At 45.2% G+C, this 22674-nt stretch overlaps 1 protein-coding gene across 5 annotated transcripts in view; it reads right to left on the reverse strand.

Moving 5' to 3' along the window:
• The window catches only part of LOC111840324 (myotubularin-related protein 13-like), a 125888-nt gene that overhangs the window by 25330 nt on the left and 77884 nt on the right, over positions 1-22674 (reverse strand). For 4 of the 5 annotated variants that reach the window (XM_072718082.1, XM_072718080.1, XM_072718084.1 and 1 more), the window contains 10 exons: positions 20532-20609; positions 19655-19768; positions 19038-19166; positions 18619-18717; positions 18310-18514; positions 17823-17935; positions 16633-16782; positions 8794-8862; positions 1924-2094; positions 1421-1689 (listed from right to left, as the gene is read on the reverse strand). In XM_072718082.1, the coding sequence (XP_072574183.1) occupies positions 1421-1689; positions 1924-2094; positions 8794-8862; positions 16633-16782; positions 17823-17935; positions 18310-18514; positions 18619-18717; positions 19038-19166; positions 19655-19768; positions 20532-20609 (1397 nt within the window). The remainder of the gene's footprint in view (positions 1-1420; positions 1690-1923; positions 2095-8793; positions 8863-16632; positions 16783-17822; positions 17936-18309; positions 18515-18618; positions 18718-19037; positions 19167-19654; positions 19769-20531; positions 20610-22674) is intronic. The other variant, XM_072718081.1, reaches the window with a different exon arrangement.

Raw genomic sequence — 22674 nt, forward strand, 5'->3', positions numbered from 1 at the left:
GGGCATATTTCACATGAAGGAGGCTAAACCATGTGAAGGGCTGCCAATAGTGACATTTTTACCACTTAGAAGGGCAATTTAGTATTGTTTCTTCAGTCTCAGGGGCATCAGGGGGGCGGGGGGGGGGGGGGCATTTCCCCTCCTGACTCCACCAGTGGTATAGACTCTAGTCTCGAGGTCCAAAGCCATCTTCCAGGGATCTGGGTTACAGAGCTCTGTGGCTCAAACAGTGACTTAACAGTCCACTTTAATTTACTAGGAAACCATTCAGTTAGAAAAATAACTGAAGTGCTTAAATAAATGCTCATTCTCGCAATAAAGCAGAGTTGTGAAAAGTGAAAGTAAATGACTCCAAAAGCGCTACTGTTGAGCAGATCGAGGGGAAATGCGTTTGGCAGGATAGCTTTACTTTCTGGGAATAAAGTCTAAGGGAAATTCTCCCAACTCCCACACACTGTTGTTGTGGAGCTTGGTGAGTCAGTTTCACTTGTGTTTTCTTTCTTTTGCTATAATGAGAAAAGTCCCCTTACTGTCCTGTGCAACTTCAATCAACAAAATTGTCAACAGGAAAGAATCATCTATGAAGGGTACAGGACTGAGGATGGGTGGAAGAAGCTAGTAAAGAAAATATAAAACGATGGTACAAGCTGGAGATTCCTTTGAGTCTGTAACAACAAAAAAGAGGGGGGGGGGGGGGCAGTGTGGCTTAGCAAGTTAGGACACAGCGCCTGTGCTCAGAAGGTCACAGGTTCAAATCCCAGGCTTGGTAGAGTGATTTCACCATTGGGCCCTAGAGCAAGACACTTAACCCCAGCTGGTCCAGGGAATGACTGACCCTGCTCTCACTTGCATGTTGCTTTGGATAAATAACTGACTGACTCTAGTCACAGCCCATTTATTTATTTATTTATTTATTTAAAGCAGTAATATAAATGCATTATAGATACTTTATGAATGCATTATAAGTTATTATAAACACAGCTACAAATATTTATCAAAGGCATACCGCATTATAGCCATGTGTATTATGCATTATGAATGCTCTGTGAAGCTTGCATCTATAATGCACTACAGATACCTTTATAATGCATTATAACGGTCAGTATAAGAATTAAGGTTTGTACTGTATTATGAAGGTATTTACAGTGCATTATAGAGAGCTTCACAGAGCATTTATAATACATAATAAACATGCCTATAATGTGGCATGCCTTTTTATAAATATTTTATAAATATGGTGTTTATAATACTTTATGAATGCATTATGATGCATTATGAAGGTTTGTGTAATGCATTTATATGACTGCTTTAAGTAAAGAATGACCAGATTTTCTTGTGGTTGTGGCCCCCTGCCCACAGTGGTTACACACATCATGCTCATTGGAGGGGTTTACCCAGCCGGACGGCAGGGGCCACCTGCCTGTTGGTGGTGATGACGCTGTTGCTGGCGGTCTCCCAGTCGGCGGCAGGTGGGCCCCGCAGCAGCTTGTTCTTGCTGACGTCCAGCGGCACCAGCAGGTACACCATGAGGCTGCCATAGTGGATGGCCTGGCTGAACACCGTGCTCTCCTCACTCTGCACCAGCTCCCGCTGCTTCTCCTTGCTGAGGCTGGGCCAGGAGCACAGCTGCTCTGCTGCCAGGTCCATGGCCGTACGCTCGGTGCCAGCTGGGGAGGGGAGGCCCCGCTCCTGTGCCACGGGGGTGGGGTGGGGGGGGGCACTAAGTATGCCATCAGACTTATACAGCTGTGGCAAATGCTTTTAACCAAAGCAACTAGCAAGTCAGGCAACAGCAACATCTTAATGCTCAGGAAGATGAATGGAACCCATATCATGTAAAAATCATTTCTGTATTCATTTACTGATACCAGATAGTGAACATTAGCTCTGAACTAGTTTATAAAGACATTCTTGACATTTTACCTCCGGCTTGATTATAAGTCCTGTTTTCTCTGACGGGACAGAGAGATAAAAGGCTCGGATCTGCTTCTGGACCTCGCTGTAGAACGTCGCCTCCCAGAATTGCTGATTTGCCCATATCGAATGGTCTTGCACACATGTGTAGGCAAACTGGTTGACTCCAGGTGCCAGTTTCTGCAAACACAGGATATGGTGCGTCAGCGCTAACTGAGCACCAGCGGATTTATGAAATCTGGCCAAGCCGTACTTCTCATTCTGGGATCCAAACCTGATGGTTTCAAACTAAATTTCTTTCTTCTAAGCTTTCTTCTAAGAAATTTCAGCATAGCTGTCCTGCCCTTTCTGCCAGAGACAGAGGCTAAAATGAGTCTGAGATAGGGAGAGTGGGGGGGCCACTGCCCATGTGGCACGATAGCCAAGCTTCACTGCCTGAAAGGGGGGTGGGAACACTGATTACCTGGTACAGGTGCACTGCCAGCTGAGAGGAAGAATAGACGTGGACTGTCCGGGGTTCCCCAAGAACTGGGTTGGGAAACACTGGCCTAATGGGCTGACCAGCAGTACATGAGCCATGGTGTGCAGCAGTACTATACCAAGACCCTAGGTGACTGGAGCGTGAAGCATTTCTTCTCCATTAGGGGGCAGTAGCACACTGCCTCACCACCCTGTCATGTGTGCAGTCTTTCCTTAAAGCAGTGTTTTCCAAGTCCGGTACTTGAGGACCCACAGACAATCCACATTTTACCTGGGAGGAAGCAAAAATGTGGACTGTCTGGTAGGGAGCTGGGAGGGAGCAAAAACATGGACCGTCTGTGGGTCCCCAAGGACCAGACTGGGAAACACTGCCTGAGAACATAGATACACTATTAATCCTCTTTTCTATGCTGGGGTCACAGAGGCACATTTCACAATTGAATATATGATTTGTGATAAGATTGTAAGACGGGATGTTACTTATTTGCATGGCATTTTACTTATTTTAAGTTCAAATTAAGTTCAATCTATATTCCTTTTCAATATTTCTATTACCAAAAAATGTCCATATCAGCAACATTCCATTAATATGGAATAATTGCTATTAATGCAAATTTTTGAATTTATCCTTCAGTCTTACTGTAAGCCTTGCTTTTCCTGCTTGTGTTGCACACTAATGGGCTCTATCAAGGTAACTGGATATCCAATGAAAAGACACCAGTGAAATTAACTAAATTAACTTATTAATAAATTTAGACGCACAAAGCCACAGGTCTGGGTAAATTAAGGGCAGAAGGTGAAAGGGGAGAACCAGCGCAGTCAGGAACACATTTTTAGGCAAAACGCTACTGTTCTTTCAGGAAAAACGAAGCTTAAAACGCTATTGAGATTAATGAGTTCATCTAAAGAAGTGAGAAATCGCAACAAGAACAATTAGGATTCAGAGACTCCCTGGAACTCTGTCATGTTTGCTCCTATTAACCTTTAAGCCTTTGCGACTAACTAAGCTTAAACTCCAGCAAAAGTCTGCATGATCGGTGGGACCGAGACACAGAGCTCCTGTACCCTTTTTACATGGGGAAACAGGGCTCAAGACATGCAGCTTACATGGAGGATGTTTCATCCCCCTGCCACCAGCGCGCCCTTATGCAAAGGTACAGAGGAGGGCAGCAAGAAGCCAAACGCCTAATCTCACACGGTCCTCGTGCGAGATTAGGGGGCAGCCGGCTATATCCAGATGTAGGGAACTGACTTAGAGGATCAAGGATGGATTACTTTGTCTGGACCACATTAATAAAATAAGAGATACATGGCCAGTAATAAATTAATTTAAAAATGTATAAAAATCAGGCTGAAACAGCAGGACTGAGATTCCCTCTCTGCACCATCCACCAGAACAGTAACGCAGAGTAGGTCCACTCGAGCCATTGTGACGAAGTTATCAGAGCTGATTAGTGATTATGCCGACAAACAGGGCTGGTCAGACAGTCCTGCTACATGCTGCTCTCTCACACACTGGGGATCAGCATGTCAAGTGTGTAAAATCGCACTGCGAACATATAGCCCGTCGTGACTCAATTTCAGTAGATGGAGGTATCTAGGCTGTAGTGCAAATAGCAGAACAGCTGGCAGAGAGGCGGGCTCTTCCCATAGCAGGCATTCATCAGCGCGCCTTAGGGCCAGGCTTTGTGGACAAGAGCACTACGATAACGTGGGTCAGAAAGAACACACTGTCACCCCAATGAACCAATTGTGGGAACCAATCCAAGGCTTTTCCCAGAATTCCAAGCATAGCTCTAAGACTTCCGACAAATGCTACAATGAATTTATATAAAAGTTCCTATGTCATTAAAATGTCAAAATAAAAGCTTCCCTAGAGAAAGAAAGAGACACTAAACAGTATAACCCCCCCCCCCTTCACAATCTCACCCGTCAAGCTGATAAAGAATTAGGTAGAAAAGAATAGAAAAAGACAAAGACCATCAATGAGAACGATACTAAGATTTCCAGGAACTGTCACAAATATCTGACCTGCATATGAAAAACAAGTTGAAATACCACAGGCAGCCAGAAACAGAATAGAATAATGGCGAAGTACTGGGACACGTGTGAGTGTGCAGCCGTATTCAGAAGCGGCACTAGAGTAATTCACTAAAAGGCAACTCGCTGCTTTATTTATACAAATATAATATAGATATCAATATTAATGGAGATTTCTGAAAGTCAGCAGCGGACAAAAATGGGGAAAAAACAAGCAGACAAATATGATACGTCAGATATTTAGCTGCAGAAAGGGCAACATTTGCAAGGAAGCACTGCAGCACTGCAGCACTGCAGCACTGAGCCAGAGCCTGTGCAATTCAGGGCAAAAACATCTTAACCCAGACTACATATTTATAAATGAAAATATGTGAATGAATACATTACAAATGTCAAACAAGCAACGCAAACAAAAACACGAGGATAAGCTCCACTGGAAAAACATCAAGTACGCTTAGTACCATCAAAATGCAGGATCTTCTGCAATGATAAATGTTCTGCTACTTAAGTAAACTGACAAGACAAATTAAGTGCTGACCTCCTTAAAAGCGACTGTGATCCAACAAATGCATTTTAAAATAAGACACCACAACAAGAAAAGGCCTTCCTAATTTAAATGCTCCCCATATTTCAAAGACAAGAAATAAACACCATTCACGCATCTGTCCTGTAATCTTAATGCCACTGTTAAATTCAGCTCCTTGAGTTTGGCACTTGGTTATTTCGCTAAAAGCAGTCAGAAAAAGAAAAACGATCAATTGTGTTCTCTTCTGATGATAGTTTTGAACCTGCATATACAACAAAAGTCTTAGTCGGTCAAAATGTTTTAAGCTATTTCTTTGGGTAGTGTGTGTGTTTGTGTGTGTGTGTGTGTGTGTGTGTATGTGTGTGCATGAGTATATGCTCAAAAAAATCCCACAACTTAACATTAGAATTTATGCTAATGAATAGCAACACAATACAACACTTATATGCTCCAAGAAGTTACTGGTACCTTGCTGGATGGCTAGAACACTGCTTCAGTTCCCAAACCTCTCTGTAGCAGCATCCCAGCCATTTCATGTTTGTGTTAAATTTCACCACCAGCTCACTAAAGTAAATAAACTAAATAACTTGATAAGGTATTGATTAGCTAAATGAGGTGTGCTAGTGTTCAAATCAAGTTAATGGGTATATTGCATATTTACTGCAAAATCATAATTTCTAACGAACATCAAGTTAATTCAAACATATTTTTCGTTAACTAAAACTTTTGCACGGTACTGCATGTGATTTGAGCACTTCAGGGCAAACAGAACTTGAGTCAGTCCTTTACGATTCCGCGTAATGCTGGAACAGCTTCTTTAAAGACACATCTTCACCAAAATTGGGCAGCTACATAGCAAGCACCACAAATTTGAAGACTGGCCTGATCTAATTTACTGTCCATGAACTCTGCCGCAACATCACGCTTTGGCTTACAATGGCGATCCTGTTACATGCCATGCATCTTGTCTTTTGAGGGCAGCAAGCAGGCTCAATGGAAGCCTTTGCATTGACTCACAGATACTAATGACAAATATCTGACAGCTTGTGATGTTTTGCTGACTGATGGCACTTTAAAAATCAGCCTGTCCAGAACTTTCACTTCATTATCCTTCAGTTGTTTCAACCTGGCATTTACCGCCAGTCTCATTAACAAGCTGTAACTGTTCAGTAACCTGAGTCCTGGTGTCCGAAAGGAGACTGAATGCATGTAAGTGGCTGGGAGAAACACTTCAGTTAGCAGAAGAAAAACAGAAGCTACATGGATGCTGCAGAAGCGCCTGGGTCTGCACGTTGGCAGAAGAGCACAAAGTTCACACAGAGGCCAGCTGTGACGTTAGCCAAAGCCACGCAGCATTCTCCTCTTTCTCAGGCAGCGACGGCGGCTGCCTGTGGTCTGGAGGCCTTGACCACAGAGGCACCTGGATCTCAGGGCTACATGTGAGCCTCTGGAGGGGGTCCAGGCTAAGCCGAGAGCGGCAGCGAGCCAGCTCTACAGGAAAGGTCGGGGCTCGCTGTGGCCAATACGTGCTTATTGATGGAGCCTAACACTATGTAAGGGTATGGCTGTTTGCCCTTTCTCTGGTTCTTAAATTGGCCATGGGAGCTGGGGGGGAAGAAATGCACAGTCCCAGCTGCACTGGCCTTGTGACTTCTTGCTTCAGAAGGTGAATTGGGTGGAGGGGGGGTGGGGGGGGGGACAGCACCTGATGGGGATTCGCACTTTCAAATCGCCCCGAGTCATGATCACAAGACGGTGCCTGATGACACAGCGCCCTGTGCATCATGGGTATGTGCACTGTGCAAAGCCACCTGTCCCCGGGAGATGTGACAGCGGCAGGCTCTGCTGTCTGCCCACTCTGACAGTGACAGAAACCCTGTCACCTACATCCCACATTCCCACCCCTAGATAATGCTAAAGGGTGATCTGAGGGGCGGTATAATTAGCGACATGTTAATACGGGGGGGAGGGGGCTTCTCAGACAGGAAAGGAACATTTTCTCGAGTGTCTTTCCCTCTTTCAAGCAGCCCATGTGGTCTGACCTTCACCCTTATTCACAGTGCGGAGAAGCCGCATCTGTCAATGGAAATCTCCATTATCATGTTTCCCACACTGAAGATAAAAGACGTTCGACATCACTGAGTCAGGCTCTGCAGGGTTCCCTGAAAGCCACAACACCGTAATGGCAAATTAGGCTGAAAAAGAGACTTCATGACAGAAACAATTCCAGATCCGACAAAAATCATAATCTTCAAATATATGTAGCAATACTATCCGTTATGTTTACAATTACGCTATACGGTCAACGTCAGCGACAGCATTTCTCAGGCTGTCCAGCCAAACTGGCTGTATAGTGTGAATCCTTGAATGACCTGAAAAATGTCTTGGAAGACAATTTTTCTTCTAGCTGAAGATATCAGTCAGCAATCTATGTTATGTTGAACGTTAACGTTACTGGCATTCATTTTGCACCAGTATAAATACTTCTGCCTTTCACTGATTGATACAAAGAAAAAACTAGAAAACCACATATAAGAATGGCATCATAAGTCATTTTGCGTCGCCATGAAAATCTGACACCCAGTTCTTTCTTCATTTAAGATCCCATGTGAATTTTGACAGGAATTACTTGTTTATAGATTATGTCAGGCAAAACTGTGGATTTTGTTTCTGTAAAAAAAAGCTTAAAATTACCATGTTTGATTGCCTGTTATATTTTCAAAACAGAACTAAGAATACGCCCTGTTGGACTTTCGCTGTCTCAAGACTTGCTGATTTAAGTGTTTGGAGCATTAAAATATTTGTAGTTAACTGGAAATCAGGCACAAAGCGGGCAACTATTAGCCAAGGAAAACGTAATAGAAAACAAATTTAGAGGGTACAGGTTCACGTCAGGTTCACGTCTCAAGAGGAAGCTGCTGCTGGATCTCGAACACACTGCTCAGCCTCAGTGGCTCCAGCAGATACCCCACCGTAAAAATCGCAGAAGTGTCGACACAACTGTCAACTCATTCATTTATTTAGTAGTAAGAACAAAACGCAACTGACAGAAGAAGAAATCCGCAGGAAACACAGCCCAGCTGCAAACCATTTACATTTTGTTAGAATCACTTAGGTAACATTCAAATAAATAATCAGTCAAATGAGCACTTAGGCCTGTGTAGATGTGCTTTCATTGTTTATGACAGCAGGCTGGCAATGGTGGCAAAAGAATCAAACTTCAGGTGCAAGACTCAGAGAATAAAACCTCCCCAAGAAGTAAAGCGAGACCATCTATTATTTTGGTGGGCAGGTATCCATAAGAAAATCCCTTGGCAGCATTTAGTCCACAGGACAATCCGTCTATGGAGAGCCTCAAAGCAAATGGACCAGCTTGTTCAGGTTTGTATCCAGCTGGAAGTAATAGAAGAACGTTGTGTCTGTCCCTATGGCAACCGAGCACTCATACTTGTGGTGCACATCACTGCGATGGAGAGTGACCATCATGGCTGGGCTTGCGTCCGTTTCGGCTATATTTAAGAACCGTTCCTCCTCTTGTAGGGAGTTAAACTAGGACACAGGCTATAAGTTATAAGTTAAGCAGCGCCCCAGTTGCTCATGTCAATATTTAAGTTGCCCTCTCAAAAGCTGTCTGAAATGGGGGGCAAGCTGCAAAGGAGCTTCAGTTAAATCTTTTGGCATGTATCAGGCCCTGGGGCAGCAGCTAATAAAACGCTATTGTAGTTCAAAAAGGAATGTCCTCAACAAAACTGGCCAATAAGAGAAGCCGAGCTTGTCAGTCCAAGCTCTCCTGGTTTCCGTTCGAGAAGCATCAATGTGGCAGCGTGACTCACCCGGTAGAAGGCCGTCAGTAATGGCAGGAGATCAGCGGCAACCGTAAACTCCTCAGAGTTGGAGCAGTCCTGGAAAACAAAACACCAGCTCATGTACACAGGCTGCTTGGAGGGAGAGGAAAAAGGCATTTTTCATCCATGCTCTATCATATCTTCCAGTCTTTTCTATAGTAACAAGCACAAGGCACAACACCCACGCTCGGCAAAGCCAATACTTGTGGAACCCATATTTCTTCAGACTGAAAGTGCCGACCCAAATGGCGGCCTTAGGGTGACATTTTGTCAGAGGGAAGGTAAGATTTTTGGCTAACTGGGAAACCAAGTTTAGTTTGATCTCTCAGGGGCCTGGAATCCACTCCCCGTCAGCAGTGAGAGCCATGTGAGTTTCATATTCATTTGCAGTGCTGTGGATTTTAATATTCTGCTGCTTCTTACAGCCTAAAGATGTGATCATATGATCACACCCGCACTTAAAAATGTACAGATCTTCCGGTCTATCAGAAAACTGTGAACACATTAACTACATGAACCAGGTCGTTCCCAGCAAAGTGGCCGACTTGACTGGACATGCTGTTCAGTTTGGAGGTAAATCAATACTTTTATCAGGACTGCAAACCCAGCCACATTCAGACACAGAGTGAAGGTAGGTAGCTACAGCAAAGCATTTGAGACTAACTATGTCATTATCTGGGTGAAAAGCAGTGCACTTCGCAATACATTCATTTTGCCCTCAAGGCTGGATGCTAATGTGTCATTTGCTAATTGAGTGTTAAAGTATTTTCTTTTGGCATCATTTTCTTGTGAGAACTGATGCTGATAATCAATTATTTTAACAAATGTGTTTACTTCTGCTGACCTCCACATCAGCTTTAAAACAAGAGGAGTGAAATGTAAGCGTACAAAAATGCAGCACAAGGCCGCAGCCAAGGCTGGGCCAATCCAAACGTCACTAAAACTATGTGCTCCAGTGTGTCGATTTTGCAACACACTTCTCTGCTAAGGGCCGAGCGCACTGAAAACACAGCGCTCCTGTGCCAGAGAGACCAAATGCTGACCTCTAACCCCTGCTGTCCCGTCAAACCAAGGAAGCAGTAAACAGCATTAAGATCACAGCCTAAGTCGCCCATTTCTACTGAGCGCCAATGGCTGGGCGGGGGGGGACTGTCACCTCACACCTCCAGGCTGCGCGGCTTTAAACCCGACACCACCGGTGTGCAGTCCGCATGTTCTCCCCTTCTATGGAATTACCTCCCACAGTCCTAGGATGTGCAGTTAGGCTCATTTACGCCTCTAAATTGCTCACAGTGTGAGAATGTGTACGTGTCCCGCAATGAACTGGCATCCCATCCGTGGTGTGCTCATGCCTTGGGTCCTGTGTTGCCTGGGATAGGCTCCAGGTAGCCCCCCCCCCCCCCCCCATCCCCTCCCCCCACCAGCCTGTCCTGGATAAGCAATTTGAAGATGGAGGGATGGTTAAATATATTTAAGAATGACAGGAAATTACAGGAAAGGATATAATCACGTTTCAGTAATGTGAGTGAAACAAAAGAAGGTGTTGCAGAAAACTGTGCGTTTTCTCAGAAAGCCAGATGCCTCTGAGTCATTTGGGAAGGTGCGTGCGCCTGCGAGCGTACGCTCGCATTCCAGGCTGCATCAGAGTCTCGTCGCAGGGCCACGGCTGCCGGACATGGCCCCCTTCTCCCGCTCGGGGTCACCTGGGTCAGCCGTAACTCACGACGAGCCTTCCTCACGAGGTGAGGGACGTGCGGGCACAAAGGTCTGCCACGGTGCACAAAGGGAGGCCTTGCAGTGATGCTTCCTGCTCACCCCCCCAATCTCAGCTTAATGCTGCAGCATTGCCATACTTGGCTTCAGTAAGAATGCACGGGGTATACCAAGAGCCAAGAGCACAGGGTATACCAAGAGCACGGGGTATACCAAGAGCCAAGAGCACGGGGTATACCAAGAGCACGGGGTATACCAAGAGCACGGGGTATACCAAGAGCCAAGAGCACGGGGTATACCAAGAGCACAGGGTATACCAAGAGCACGAGGGTATACCAAGAGCAATCATAAGTCACACAACAAACAATGGAATGTGAAATTCAATGGAAACTTTTACGACACTGTCATGGGGCTTGTTTTGGTGAAAGATGCATCTTGTAAAAATTTCTTGTAAAAATCTCTATTTGTCTCATCAGAATCCTCCAGAATATTTGGTTTGAGGACAAGACATAAATAAAAATACGAATTATAAAATTATTCAAGCTGATTCTCTGTCACGGATATGTGGATCTTGCAGCTGATTTTATCCTGAACAAACAACAGTTTTTTTCTGATTGGAAGGCTCTCGCTCACACTAGAGGTAAATTTGCAGCTGCTGTTATTAAGGAATGTGTCAAACAATCTTGCTAGTTTATCCATTCTAATTCAAATGCTTCAACATTTGTTTTATATTTCAGTCCAAAATATCTTTTACTTGAAACTATGATGCAAATTCAGCTCATCTAGGTAACAGGCCGCAGGACGGTGGGTCAGGGCCTCCCTTGCAAAAAGGGTTAGGATGACAAAGGATTCTTCAGCATTTACAAATCATTTTAGGAAGGAGCACCAAAAGATCCACAGCTGCAGTGTCCAGTTCTTCAATCTGAAAAACCAGGCACAGACTTATATGTCAGCAGATGTTAATGATTGGCATTCCTATTCCTGCGCTGCGGCCCCGACAGATAGGCCTTATCGCAGCAGTGAGTGTTTATGACACCATGAGAGAGGCTCCATGAAGCAGGCAGCAGGGTTATCAGCTCCGCTTCTACACAAACACGCAGACAAGCACTCGCTGCCAGTGGCTCTGCATGCACATCCCCTGGAATGAGCCGCAGGAAGCATGGCTCTCAGAAACTGCATTCTGCAAGACCACAAAATCGGGGACTGCATTTGTGAGAAAGGAGATGATCGATACACAATAAGTGGGATGTAGTATCATACAGAAGGACGTTGGTTTTCCTGCCATACGTGCTGCAATAGTGCAATAGAAATAACTGTTCTGGTTTGGAAAATTATCCTCAATATCAGCCAGACGAGCTGTATTTGCCTGCACCAAAGGCGTAGGCTTGGATTCAGCATTGTTAAGGGCCAAATCAGCCCCCCACCCCCACCCCGCAAACACACAAGGCACTCCCACAACATGTCCCAACCCTCCATACCCAAATCTACAGCCTTGACCTGCACCCAAAAATAATAAACGTAGCTATATTCTAAACAGTTCAGTTCTTTTATTTTTGACATTTACCTGCTTGAAACAAGCACACTTTCTTTTCATCATATAACCAAAACACACGTTGCATGTGATATACTTTTCAGGCCTATTCAGCCATAAGGAACAGTTGTAAGAATGTGTCCTTACAGGAGTAATTACAGAACACTCCCATACAGCAGTAACTATGCACAGATTCTATGTTGCGTATATTATATCATGGAGAGTGTTTCAACTGTTCCAAACGTGCAACACAAAGAGTAATTCCATCTGTTGCCTTGGAAGCAATTCCAAGTCAAGGTCTGGACATATTGTGCAGAAAGCATGGTGTGAACGCATATATTCCCCGAGCCTTCTGCTACCTGCGGGTTTCATCTTCCACATACTTCCAGGCTAAGCTCCGGGAAATGCACAGCCCACCAGATAGGGGGTGCTGTAGAGGCACCCCAGTTGGCCCAATGCTTGTGAGAGCAGCTGTCAAGGCTTGGTCACACTGAGCGCTCTGCCCTCATGGACTGGGAAGGAAGCGAGAGCCGGTAAACATTTGTCAGCCACATGCCATCCACGGCCTGACCTTTGACCTAATGTACAGTGTGGCGCACTTACTGAGCCCCCCGAGGACAGGATCCCCAGCAGAGCGCGCACTAACCGGGAACAGAGTCACATAAACGGGGCTCAAATAGCAACAAAAACACCGGCTAAATAAATGCTAATTCTCTGGAATTTCCTTAGTCACACATTTAAGTGATAAAAGATGTTTCGTGGCCATACAAATGAAGTCATAATTAGGACAAGCGATTTTGTCCTTTTGCCCAAGACTAGCTATATTTGAAAAACACAGTTCACTCTTCTAATGAGCCATTATACAGCCATCGCACAAAAAGTCCTGGGTTGACTTTCGGACCTTATAAATCACACTCTGGGGGTGGGCCGCGCCGATGGCCACGCTCAGCACAGGCCAAGGGAGCAATCACCGCCATGCTCTCGGCCTTGTTTGGGGCCGAAGGTGATTCATTGCCAGTGGATCGTGAAAATGACAGCTGGCGCCGTGGCAACCTGTGACCTCCACACGCGTCCCAAAGGCAAGATGGAGGACTGCCGAAAGTGCATCAGTGAGGATGAAAACGCCCCAACCCCAAATGTCTGCGATCACGCTTTCACGAAACACGTCGCCCTAGCAAAACAACAAAGAGACAAAAAACATTTCATAAAATATCCTAATTCAATTTGAAGAGCAAGAAAAATACGTTTTATGCGTTTTATTGTCATGAAACAAATCCGTAGTCTGAAAACTATGTCAGAATAAAGGGGTACGATCTTCAGTGCCAATTTATTTATAAGCCGGCCAAATTATACACACAATAACAGACAGATAATGCAAAACGTCTGGGGGAGAGATGAGGAGAGGGGAGGCCACGTGTACAAGCAGAGGGTTCACCGTCCGCCTCGCTACACCTCCCGCTTCTGCGCGTCCACTCAGGGTGACATTATGGCGTGGAATGAGCCCCGTTTGTGCTTTGGGTTCCTGTGAGCACACACCCCACCCCACCCCCCCCCCCCCCCCCCAGAGCTGATGCCGGCCCCCCCTCCCACTGCGTGGAGACCTAGTGGAGCCACGACGGTATCTGGACACCAGCCTGCAGAGTTCCTTCGTCCAGCACATTTTTTACGAAAGCAGAGGGGCTGCCGTGTGCGTGACAGCCGGCTTCTCCATGCGATACATACGGAGGAGGACGCCAGCTATCTGGGAATGTGTCAACGTCCAAATACAAGTCCTCCTATCTCAGATACCATGCACAGAGAGCAGACACATGCTGTAAATCAGTGGCACACGCTCTCACTAATAATCTGCCCGGCAAAAACAAACAGGTCAAGCGCACTAATGAGCTCTCTTTGCAATCGTCCAATGATTTATGTATTCCGTGTACATTGCATTCCAACATCTGTCCCGGAAAGCTGGAATGAGAATGAGGCTATGTAAGAAAACTGTTATATAATATAACTGTCAAGAGGCCATGCTAAAGCAGCCATTTAGAACGTGAGACTAGGTCATCACTGATGAATCATGGTCCAGCAAACTTAGTCTTAAGTACCAAATTATGTGTGTTTTGTAGAGGCCGGTATTCCTGCTTGTTCTGTAACTTGGAGCTGTAGTAGTGCTTTGGCCCATTAATGTGTCAGAAGAAGATTGTGCACATGCCAAGCCGGTCTGATTACCTACGATCTGAGAGGGGAATCACATTTAAAGCTGGAATTCTCCTCCAATCATGACATAACTTTAATACCTTAGTAACCTTTCTCAAACTTAAATGAACTGAACATTCTTCACCAGCTATGTAGAATGTCAAGTTAATGGCAAAATGTCACCACTGCAGTTTAAAATGGGGATAAATGAAAAAAAATGTAGGCACAAAATGTTCATGTTTAAAGTCTTGGATAAGATTTAATTAACAAACTCCAAAAAATAGACTCAAATGGACAACGCAGCGTGTAATTTGTCTGTTCTTCCTCATATGTGAGATTTCCCTGACATCTTTCCTGTTAGAGTTTCGTGATTTCCAACTGGCCATTTGACTTCGCCTAATGCACTGCAAACATCATTCTCAAATCACTGGCATAAGAATACAGTAGCACGGCAGTTGACACTAAATTATAAACAAGATTATCCCTCCTGTTACTTGTCATGCTGCTCGGGAACATTCTGAAGTTCATACTAACAGATAGTCCAGTTGGACTGAGATCACCTGTGTGTGTGTGTGTGTATGTATGTGTGTGCGTGTGTTTGTGAGTGTGTGTGTGACTGTTTCTATTTGCATGTGTGTGTGACTTTCTGTTTGCGTGTGTGTGTGTTTGTATGTGTGAGTGTGTGTGTGTGACTGTTTCTGTTTGTGTGTGTGAGTATGTGTATGTGTGATTGTGTGTGTGTGACTGTTTCTGTTTGTGTGTGTGAGTATGTGTATGTATGTGTGTGTGTGTGTATGTGTATGTGTGTTATACTCTCCCTCTCGTCTCCCTTTTGGACATGTCTGACACCACAGCCGAGCTGAGAGCTCCTGACCTGGGCTGAGTCACATATCTCTTATGCATCTCCTCCACCCTAAAAGAGCAGCTCCGTCTTTCCACAAAACCCCTCCGCAGCCAAATTGAAGGCCGAGTTACAAGTATCAGGGAGTGAAACACAAGCCTCCCAGTGTCTGAGCCACTTCTGTGGAAATGACATGCGCTGACTGACAGAGGCATTGTGAGCGATATCCCAGCCAGCACCTGATTGGCGTCACATTTACAGCAAAAAGTCATGCAAGTTCTGATGTAAATGATGACGTAGCATGAAGTAGCGTTTGCAGCCTTAGGTCTTAAAAAATTTAAATGCAAATATGCATCTGGGCTTCCAGAGTGACTCAGCGATTTAAAGAGCATTTTCCGTGTCTTCACAGTTCAAATGTGCCATTTGCAAATTGCGTCTTTGAGCAATAGTGCACAGACCAAGGCGGAGAGAGGGATTCAGCTGGAATTCCTTGCTAACCTGGCCACCATTGGTGAGGCCTGTGGCTGTCCTCCAATCAGCACTCAGCCCTTGCGTAATGGGTGGGGCTAAACATCAGAGGGGCAAAACAGCAGAGTGGAACAGCAATGCACACAGACTGGTGAGGAGGGAAAAATGCAAAAGAACCATCAGGGAAACATTAATAGAAAAGATAAGTGGAATAAAAGTACAAATGACCTGAAGTCATCACTAAAAGCCTCTGGGGGAAAACAGTTCTGCATTAACATACCTCTTGGGCATACAAACTGGAAGCAGCAAAATGAAAAGGACCAATAACAGCTCTGGGTCAACGTAAAAGACATCACACTGTGCCCCAGATAGATTATTCATATCAAATCAATATTGAAGGCTAAACATGGCCCACGCAGAGCAGACACCCAGTCAGGGTAAGCAGTAGTGATGTCACCAGGAAAAAACATGCTCAGGGTGTAGAAATGTACAAACACAAGGAAAACATGACGATAAATCAGTATCTCAGAAATAAATAAATACCAAACGTGCATCGCTGACCGGCTGTATCCAGACACGGCTCGTAAAAAGGGGAGGGCGAAAAAGGAAACATGCATTTCTTTCTGGACCAGCTGAAAGAAAAGGTATTTCAGAGCTCGCCTGACAGATCTGCCTGCCCAGAGCTTGGCGGCTGTCCTGCACTTTTACGGTTCCCATTATGGACTAGATATCATATAAACAGCTACAAATGTCAATGTTAGAGCTAAATTAAATACAGTTACAGCTACGATAAGACGATATGTAAGTGGAGAGAGGAGTTTATCTTTTTGGGGAAATTTAAGCATGATTTCCCACTGCCTGATTTCCTTTGGATGGGAAAAAAAATAGCTGGATGCAAAAGCGGAACCTTGTATGAATGATAATAAATACCTCCCCGATGGTTTCTGCATTCCAAAACACAGTGTGAGCTTCACTTGATGTTTGGATTTACACGTTTCTTGCAATGTGCTTCACGTGTCATTCACCACTGGTCCCACGCAACCAGGTCCCGGCGAGGCCTGCGGGGCCATCTGAGGAGGCGGGAGGTACGAACCTGCAGCGCACAGTTCATCAGCCGCACAACATGGTCAAACTGCTGGTGGTTCAAGATGGCCCGGTTCTGCTGCACGTGCAGCTGGAGCTCCTCCGTCAGGCACTGGCGAGCCGGCTTGCCCTTCAGGGCCCGGAGGGCGGCGGGAATCATCTGCCGGGATGCAGACACACACAGACACACCACAGACACACACAGATACAAACACACCACAGACACACACAGATACAAACACACACAGACACACACAGATACAAACACACCACAGACACACACAGATACAAACACACCACACACACACACACAGAAACCACAGAGACACAGAAACCACACACACACACACACACACACACACACACACACACACACACACACACACACACACAAACAAGAAGAGGGAAACTCACTGGTTAAAACAGGCAGCACTGGTTTCACACTGACAGCATTCCGCTTCAGGCAATTCACACTCGTAACCCCAAACTGCTGGCAAGAAACAGACCCGTATTTGACCCCCCACCCCAAAAAGCCCACAAGCCACCTCCCCAAAGACAACGGCCTGCCAGCTCTGCAGCAATCATTCAGGGAAAAGATAACTATTTCAAAAAACTCACATAACTCACTTTTCTGGCAGTGTATGTATAGAATAAAAGGGCTGCTTCATATGCACTTTGCGAGCCGAAGGCTTTACTGCTTTGCAGGCGCAGTCAGCCGCGTGCCTGGCGTGTTTGTAACCACGTGGGGACACGGGCCTGCTTTATATAAGCACTACATCAAGCCCCGCGGGCGCCCGCCCAGCCCATAAATGAGGGACGAAACAGAAAGGAACCATGTGTTCATAAAGGCTGACCTGCGCTTCGGCTCCGTCACGTGAAATCAAAACAAGCTGATGCTCGAGAAACACATTCGAGAAATAAACACAAGCAATTCTTTGGCTTATAATTTTAAACGCAGTATTAAAGTGATATAAATAACCTTAGAATTTTATTCATATTACTTTATAAGACCAGTAAATATATTATTGGACTATATCATTTCAAATTTTATATGAAATTTATATTATTAGTTTATCAATTAACACAAGTCGGTCATCCACTGGAAAAATCCATCAGTCCCAAAATCCGGGTTCCGGCTGCGGCTGAGATCTCCGACGCTCCTGCAGTGAGACCACAGAGGCTCCCAGGGAAGCTACACACCTTCTCCGTCTCCAGGATCTTGTTCTCAAAGATGGACGTGACACAGTTCCTCACCACCTCCAGTCTCCGGGCGCTGTTGAAGACGGAGCTGGTCTGGCCAAAGATGGACGCTGCTGGGGCATGAGGCTCACATAAGGTCACACTCCTCTCCCTATAACAGTTTGACTTCATTCCGTTTCGTCATACATCTATAATCACTGATATCTTGAAGGTTTTTCCCCCACATAAAACCTGATATGCTGCAAGAACCAACCCAGGATGGCAGAAGATGGGTTTCAATCTTTTATACTCACATCGAAGGAAATATTTGACTAAAGTCCATCATTAAAGGTAATGATTGAGTCCAAATAGGAAGTGTAATGTGTGAAGTGTTTATGTCAGACTGGTGGCTGGCAGCTGACAGAGGAAGCAAAGGCGTCTGGGGGACAGCACCAGCCTGGGGGCGGATTGGCACCTGGGGGGGTGAGACGGGTTGTAAGACACATACCTACTGCTGGCCCGGGGGGGACCACACACTTCTTCTCAGGGCATTTGCTTGTGGGAGTGCTGTGGTGCTTGGCCAGTCCCTCTTCCAACAGCACCTGCACGCTCCCCTCATCCACACGGGAGAATGGCATGACGTGCACACGGAGGTGGGAGCCCTCGGTGGGACGTGGAACTTTCTGGAAAGCCATGTGTGGGTTGGGATTCTCCTGTGGACCACAAGGCACAAAATCGCATGGAGCCGTACTTGGACACGACCAGCCAGTCTGCTAGCAAGTGCGTGAGAGGGAAGGACCGGACCAGGGGTTCTCACGTTCTTGTACAGCTGCTCCGAAATCTCACGGATCCGCTGCTGCAGCTTAGCTGGGTCTGCGGCTTCCTCCTTAAAGTGCTCCGGAGGCAAGGCCACCAGCTGCATGCAGGGGGAGAGAATTGCTGAGCAGAAATAATAACAGGGGGGGGCAGACAAGCAGCAAGGGGACAGCATCTCCGCAGATGCGACAGACTGTACGTGCGACACATCTCCAGCGGCACCAGTAGCCCCACCACCTGCCAGTTCCAGCCTCCGTCGCCTGTGTTTCGCGTGTAACGCAACCGCACCAGTAACACAAAGCGCAGCCTGAGCTCTCCTTTCATGTCATGGATCTGGACTCGATTTGGAGGCCAGCGTCACCTGCCAGATGCTGGCGCGGGCCTCCAGAATGTGCCGCAGCTCACGCAAACGAGCCATACCTCGTCAAACAGATCGCAGGCCCTGTAGGGGGGGCCCCTCTCGGAGACGAAGCCGGCGAACGCCATGCCATCCATCACCTTGGCGAGGAAGTCGTTCTCCATTAAGCCCCTCTGGTCCAGAAAGGCTGTCTGGAGAAGCATTTTTTTACTGAGCATTTCTGAAATGGAGTTATCAGACTGCATGCAGGACAGCACATCTATGTCTTACTTGATACTGAACAATATGGAAAGGCTTAAATTATACTAAAAATTAACAGTGAAAAATGACAATTGCAAAATAAGTTTTTGAATCATAATATGATTAATATCTGCACACATAGCACCGGTATATCATTCAGAAATAAAAAGGTCTAAATTTAATTAGCATGATATTATATGCAAAGGTGAATTTTTTTATGGCCCTTTCCCCCTAAACATTTAAGGTCTTCACCGTAAAGGATACCACACAACATGCTAATGCTGACAGACGGAAATGTGCTAAATTCCTGGCCTGTAATGGAAGCCGGGCACAGGGCAAGGGGTTCGAGGGGAAATGGGGCGGAAGGCCCTGTGAGAGGTCACCAGAGACACTGCAAGGCAAATTCCTAGCCGGGGGGGGATTATGTGTGGCAACCCACCTTATGGAACTGTATGACCGGCTCTGAGTGGATGCGGATCAGCTGCAGGCAGGACCGGTAACCCTGGAAGAGCTGTGCGAAGAGCCAGAGGAACACAGCCCGCACATCCTTATCCTGCGGGACATGGACAGAGACAGTTAGACAGATGGGAAGAGACGTGGACAGACGCAGGCAGGTACAGGCAGAGGAGGGCAGACGCAGACAGGCATGGACAGACGAGGGCAGATGCAGACAGGCATGGTCATACGAGGGCAGACGCAGACAGGCATGGACAGACGAGGGCAGACGCAGACAGGTACGGACAGACGAGGGCAGACGCAGACAGGTACAGGCAGACGAGGGCAGACGCAGACAGGTACAGGCAGACGAGGGCAGACGCAGACAGGTACAGGCAGACGAGGGTAGACGCAGACAGGTACAGGCAGACGAGGGCAGACGCAGACAGGTACAGGCAGATGAGGGCAGACGCAGACAGGCATGGAAAGGTGTTTTTGCATTGGTGGGGTGACAAATTGCATGTCTAGTGAATTTAATTAGCGGATAAAAGTAAACCCGAAACCGAACATAAATATGACCATGAGCTGGCTGAGAAATCCCTGAACATTTCTACAGTATGAGATACAGCAGTGCTCAAAGACACAGTTTGTGTTTTAGATGGAACTCTACCCTGGTAAATTTGATCATTTCATTAAAATCTGTAGCAGTATAATTATAAACTATACAGTGATTGAAGAAAAAAAAAAACCCGTCAAAAATAAACATAATCGACATGAAATATATGTTGTATCTATAGAGTATAAATTCATGCTATTGACGGTCTGTGTTAGATCCTCTCCATTTCTGTAAGGTACGTGTTAGGGTTCTGACATGTTCTTACCAGGTGCTTTATGTTGGGCGTGGCCACATGAGTGGGAGGGAAAGCGTAATCGGCCACCTCAAGGTCAGGATGTAAAACCTTGCGAGAAAAAAGAAAGACTGGTCAGCTGATTATTCTGTGACACATTTTAATGTCATATAACATCCCCTATATGAGCTGTAACGATTGTGCGTCAGACATGCTGAATAAAAGTTTGGCAAAAAAATGAAATTTCACCTTTCACCCATTCTTCAGAATTGGGCCAAATCACATCATACCAAAAAACATTACAAATATTACATATACACATACTAATTGCAATTTTTGGTGAAATCTTGAGCAAGGCCCTTAACCTGCAACTGCTTCATCCTGGGTATGATGTTAATCTACATCCAGCCCTATAAGGACGTCCTCCAACTCACAGGGAATAACTTGGGGGTTGGTGGCAGGATTGGCACTCCAGCCACTGGAAAAAACCTCACACTGGTCCGTTTGGACTGGTGTGGTGCTGAGGAATCACTCACCGCATGGCTGCACTCATGGTGCATGCTCCTTACCTTACCTTCTAAACTTGACCTGGCCAGAAAATATCCTCGTCCCAGCTGAGAATTGATGACTTCAAACAGTTAAAAATGTGTTAAAAGCCTTCAAAATCTAAAACTAACAATAAATTAATGTTGTCTGACGTAGTGCCTGGTCCTGTCCCTGTCTGCCTGTCTGTGCGCTATGTCAGACAACATTAATGACAGATCTGGGCAGACTAACTGAGACGCGGACTAAATACACAAGACAGGCTGAACTGAACAAGCAACAGGTGATCCCGATCAGGAAGTAACACGAGGTAACGAGGGGGGCGTGGCACACACGAGGATCGAACGAGCCGAGCATGACACTGTCAGATATTTTAAAGGTTTTGATGAATGGAAATGAAATCTGATTGTGGATCAGCGAAGGAGCTTGCTAGTTTTTAAATGCTTACATTTCCAACACTGTCTCGCACATTGGTTGAGAATTGCTGTTTTATATGATGTCAGCTCCGTCAGATGGATCTCTTTCCACTATGCTCAGAATTATTTAATCTTATTAATGTCTTAAATGAGCTCATGTCAATAAAAAATTCAGTTACTACTGTGTGTTATTTGTGTGTAAATAAAATTGAACTGAATATTTCTGTACAGTACTGTACTGTATTTTTGCGTATTTGAACTATACACAGTTCTGTAATTTAATTTGTATAGCTGTACTGTATTTGAAATCATCAATAAAATTAAGTAAATTGTGATATTGTTCGTTTTATTACCTTGTATTTATGTAATAAATATACAAATATCAATTAGATGATAATCTGCCTGAGACATAAAGAAGAAAAAAACACTGGCTATAATGATCATCTGCTTATAGTGATAAATTTCACCTCGACACAAGTGATCACTATAAATGGTTTCCACTGTATTATGAATTTTTGTGCGATTGAAGGAGTTGACAAAATGCAAGCTCTCAGTGGCAAAAAAATGCTGTTTAAAATAAAATGAAATCACTGGCAGGTTGGCCCATTACAAAGCTTAATAGCCAAGACTTGGATCTTTTAAAAAGATTTTTGTCAGCATGACTGAAGAATAAAATTAAAATCCCCCCAAATAAGATTTTGGCCCTATTCTCAAGAATGAGTGATTAAAAAACAGCAGAAATTTTGATAATCTGCTAAAACACATATTGTGAATTGTGTACATATACAGGGAAAAAACACACACTTTTCAAGGTTAAGAGAAGCCTGACCCAAGATTAATAATCTTAGTGCAAGCTACAACCCTGGGTTCCTTTAAATCAGAGCTAGATAAGATTTTAACAACTCTGAGCTATTCGTTAAGTTTTCCCCAATCGAGCTTGATGGGCCGAATGGCCTCCTCTCGTTTGTAAATTTCTTATATTCTTATGTAATCACATGACTGGTATCTTAATCTGAAGGGCAGAACAGAATGAAAGACAGTGCATTACTATCAAACAATGACCAGGTAATCACACAGTTACACCACAATGGAATACTGCAGTCTCCCTGGGTGAGTTAACCTGCTTCTCAAAAATGAAGTAACCTGCTCATGAGCAGAACAGAATCAAATACATTGGTCAGTGGTGATGATGCTAATGGGGCATGGAACACGGCCCA

Source organism: Paramormyrops kingsleyae, chromosome 11, assembly GCF_048594095.1.
Source record: "Paramormyrops kingsleyae isolate MSU_618 chromosome 11, PKINGS_0.4, whole genome shotgun sequence".
Lineage (NCBI taxonomy): Eukaryota > Metazoa > Chordata > Actinopteri > Osteoglossiformes > Mormyridae > Paramormyrops > Paramormyrops kingsleyae.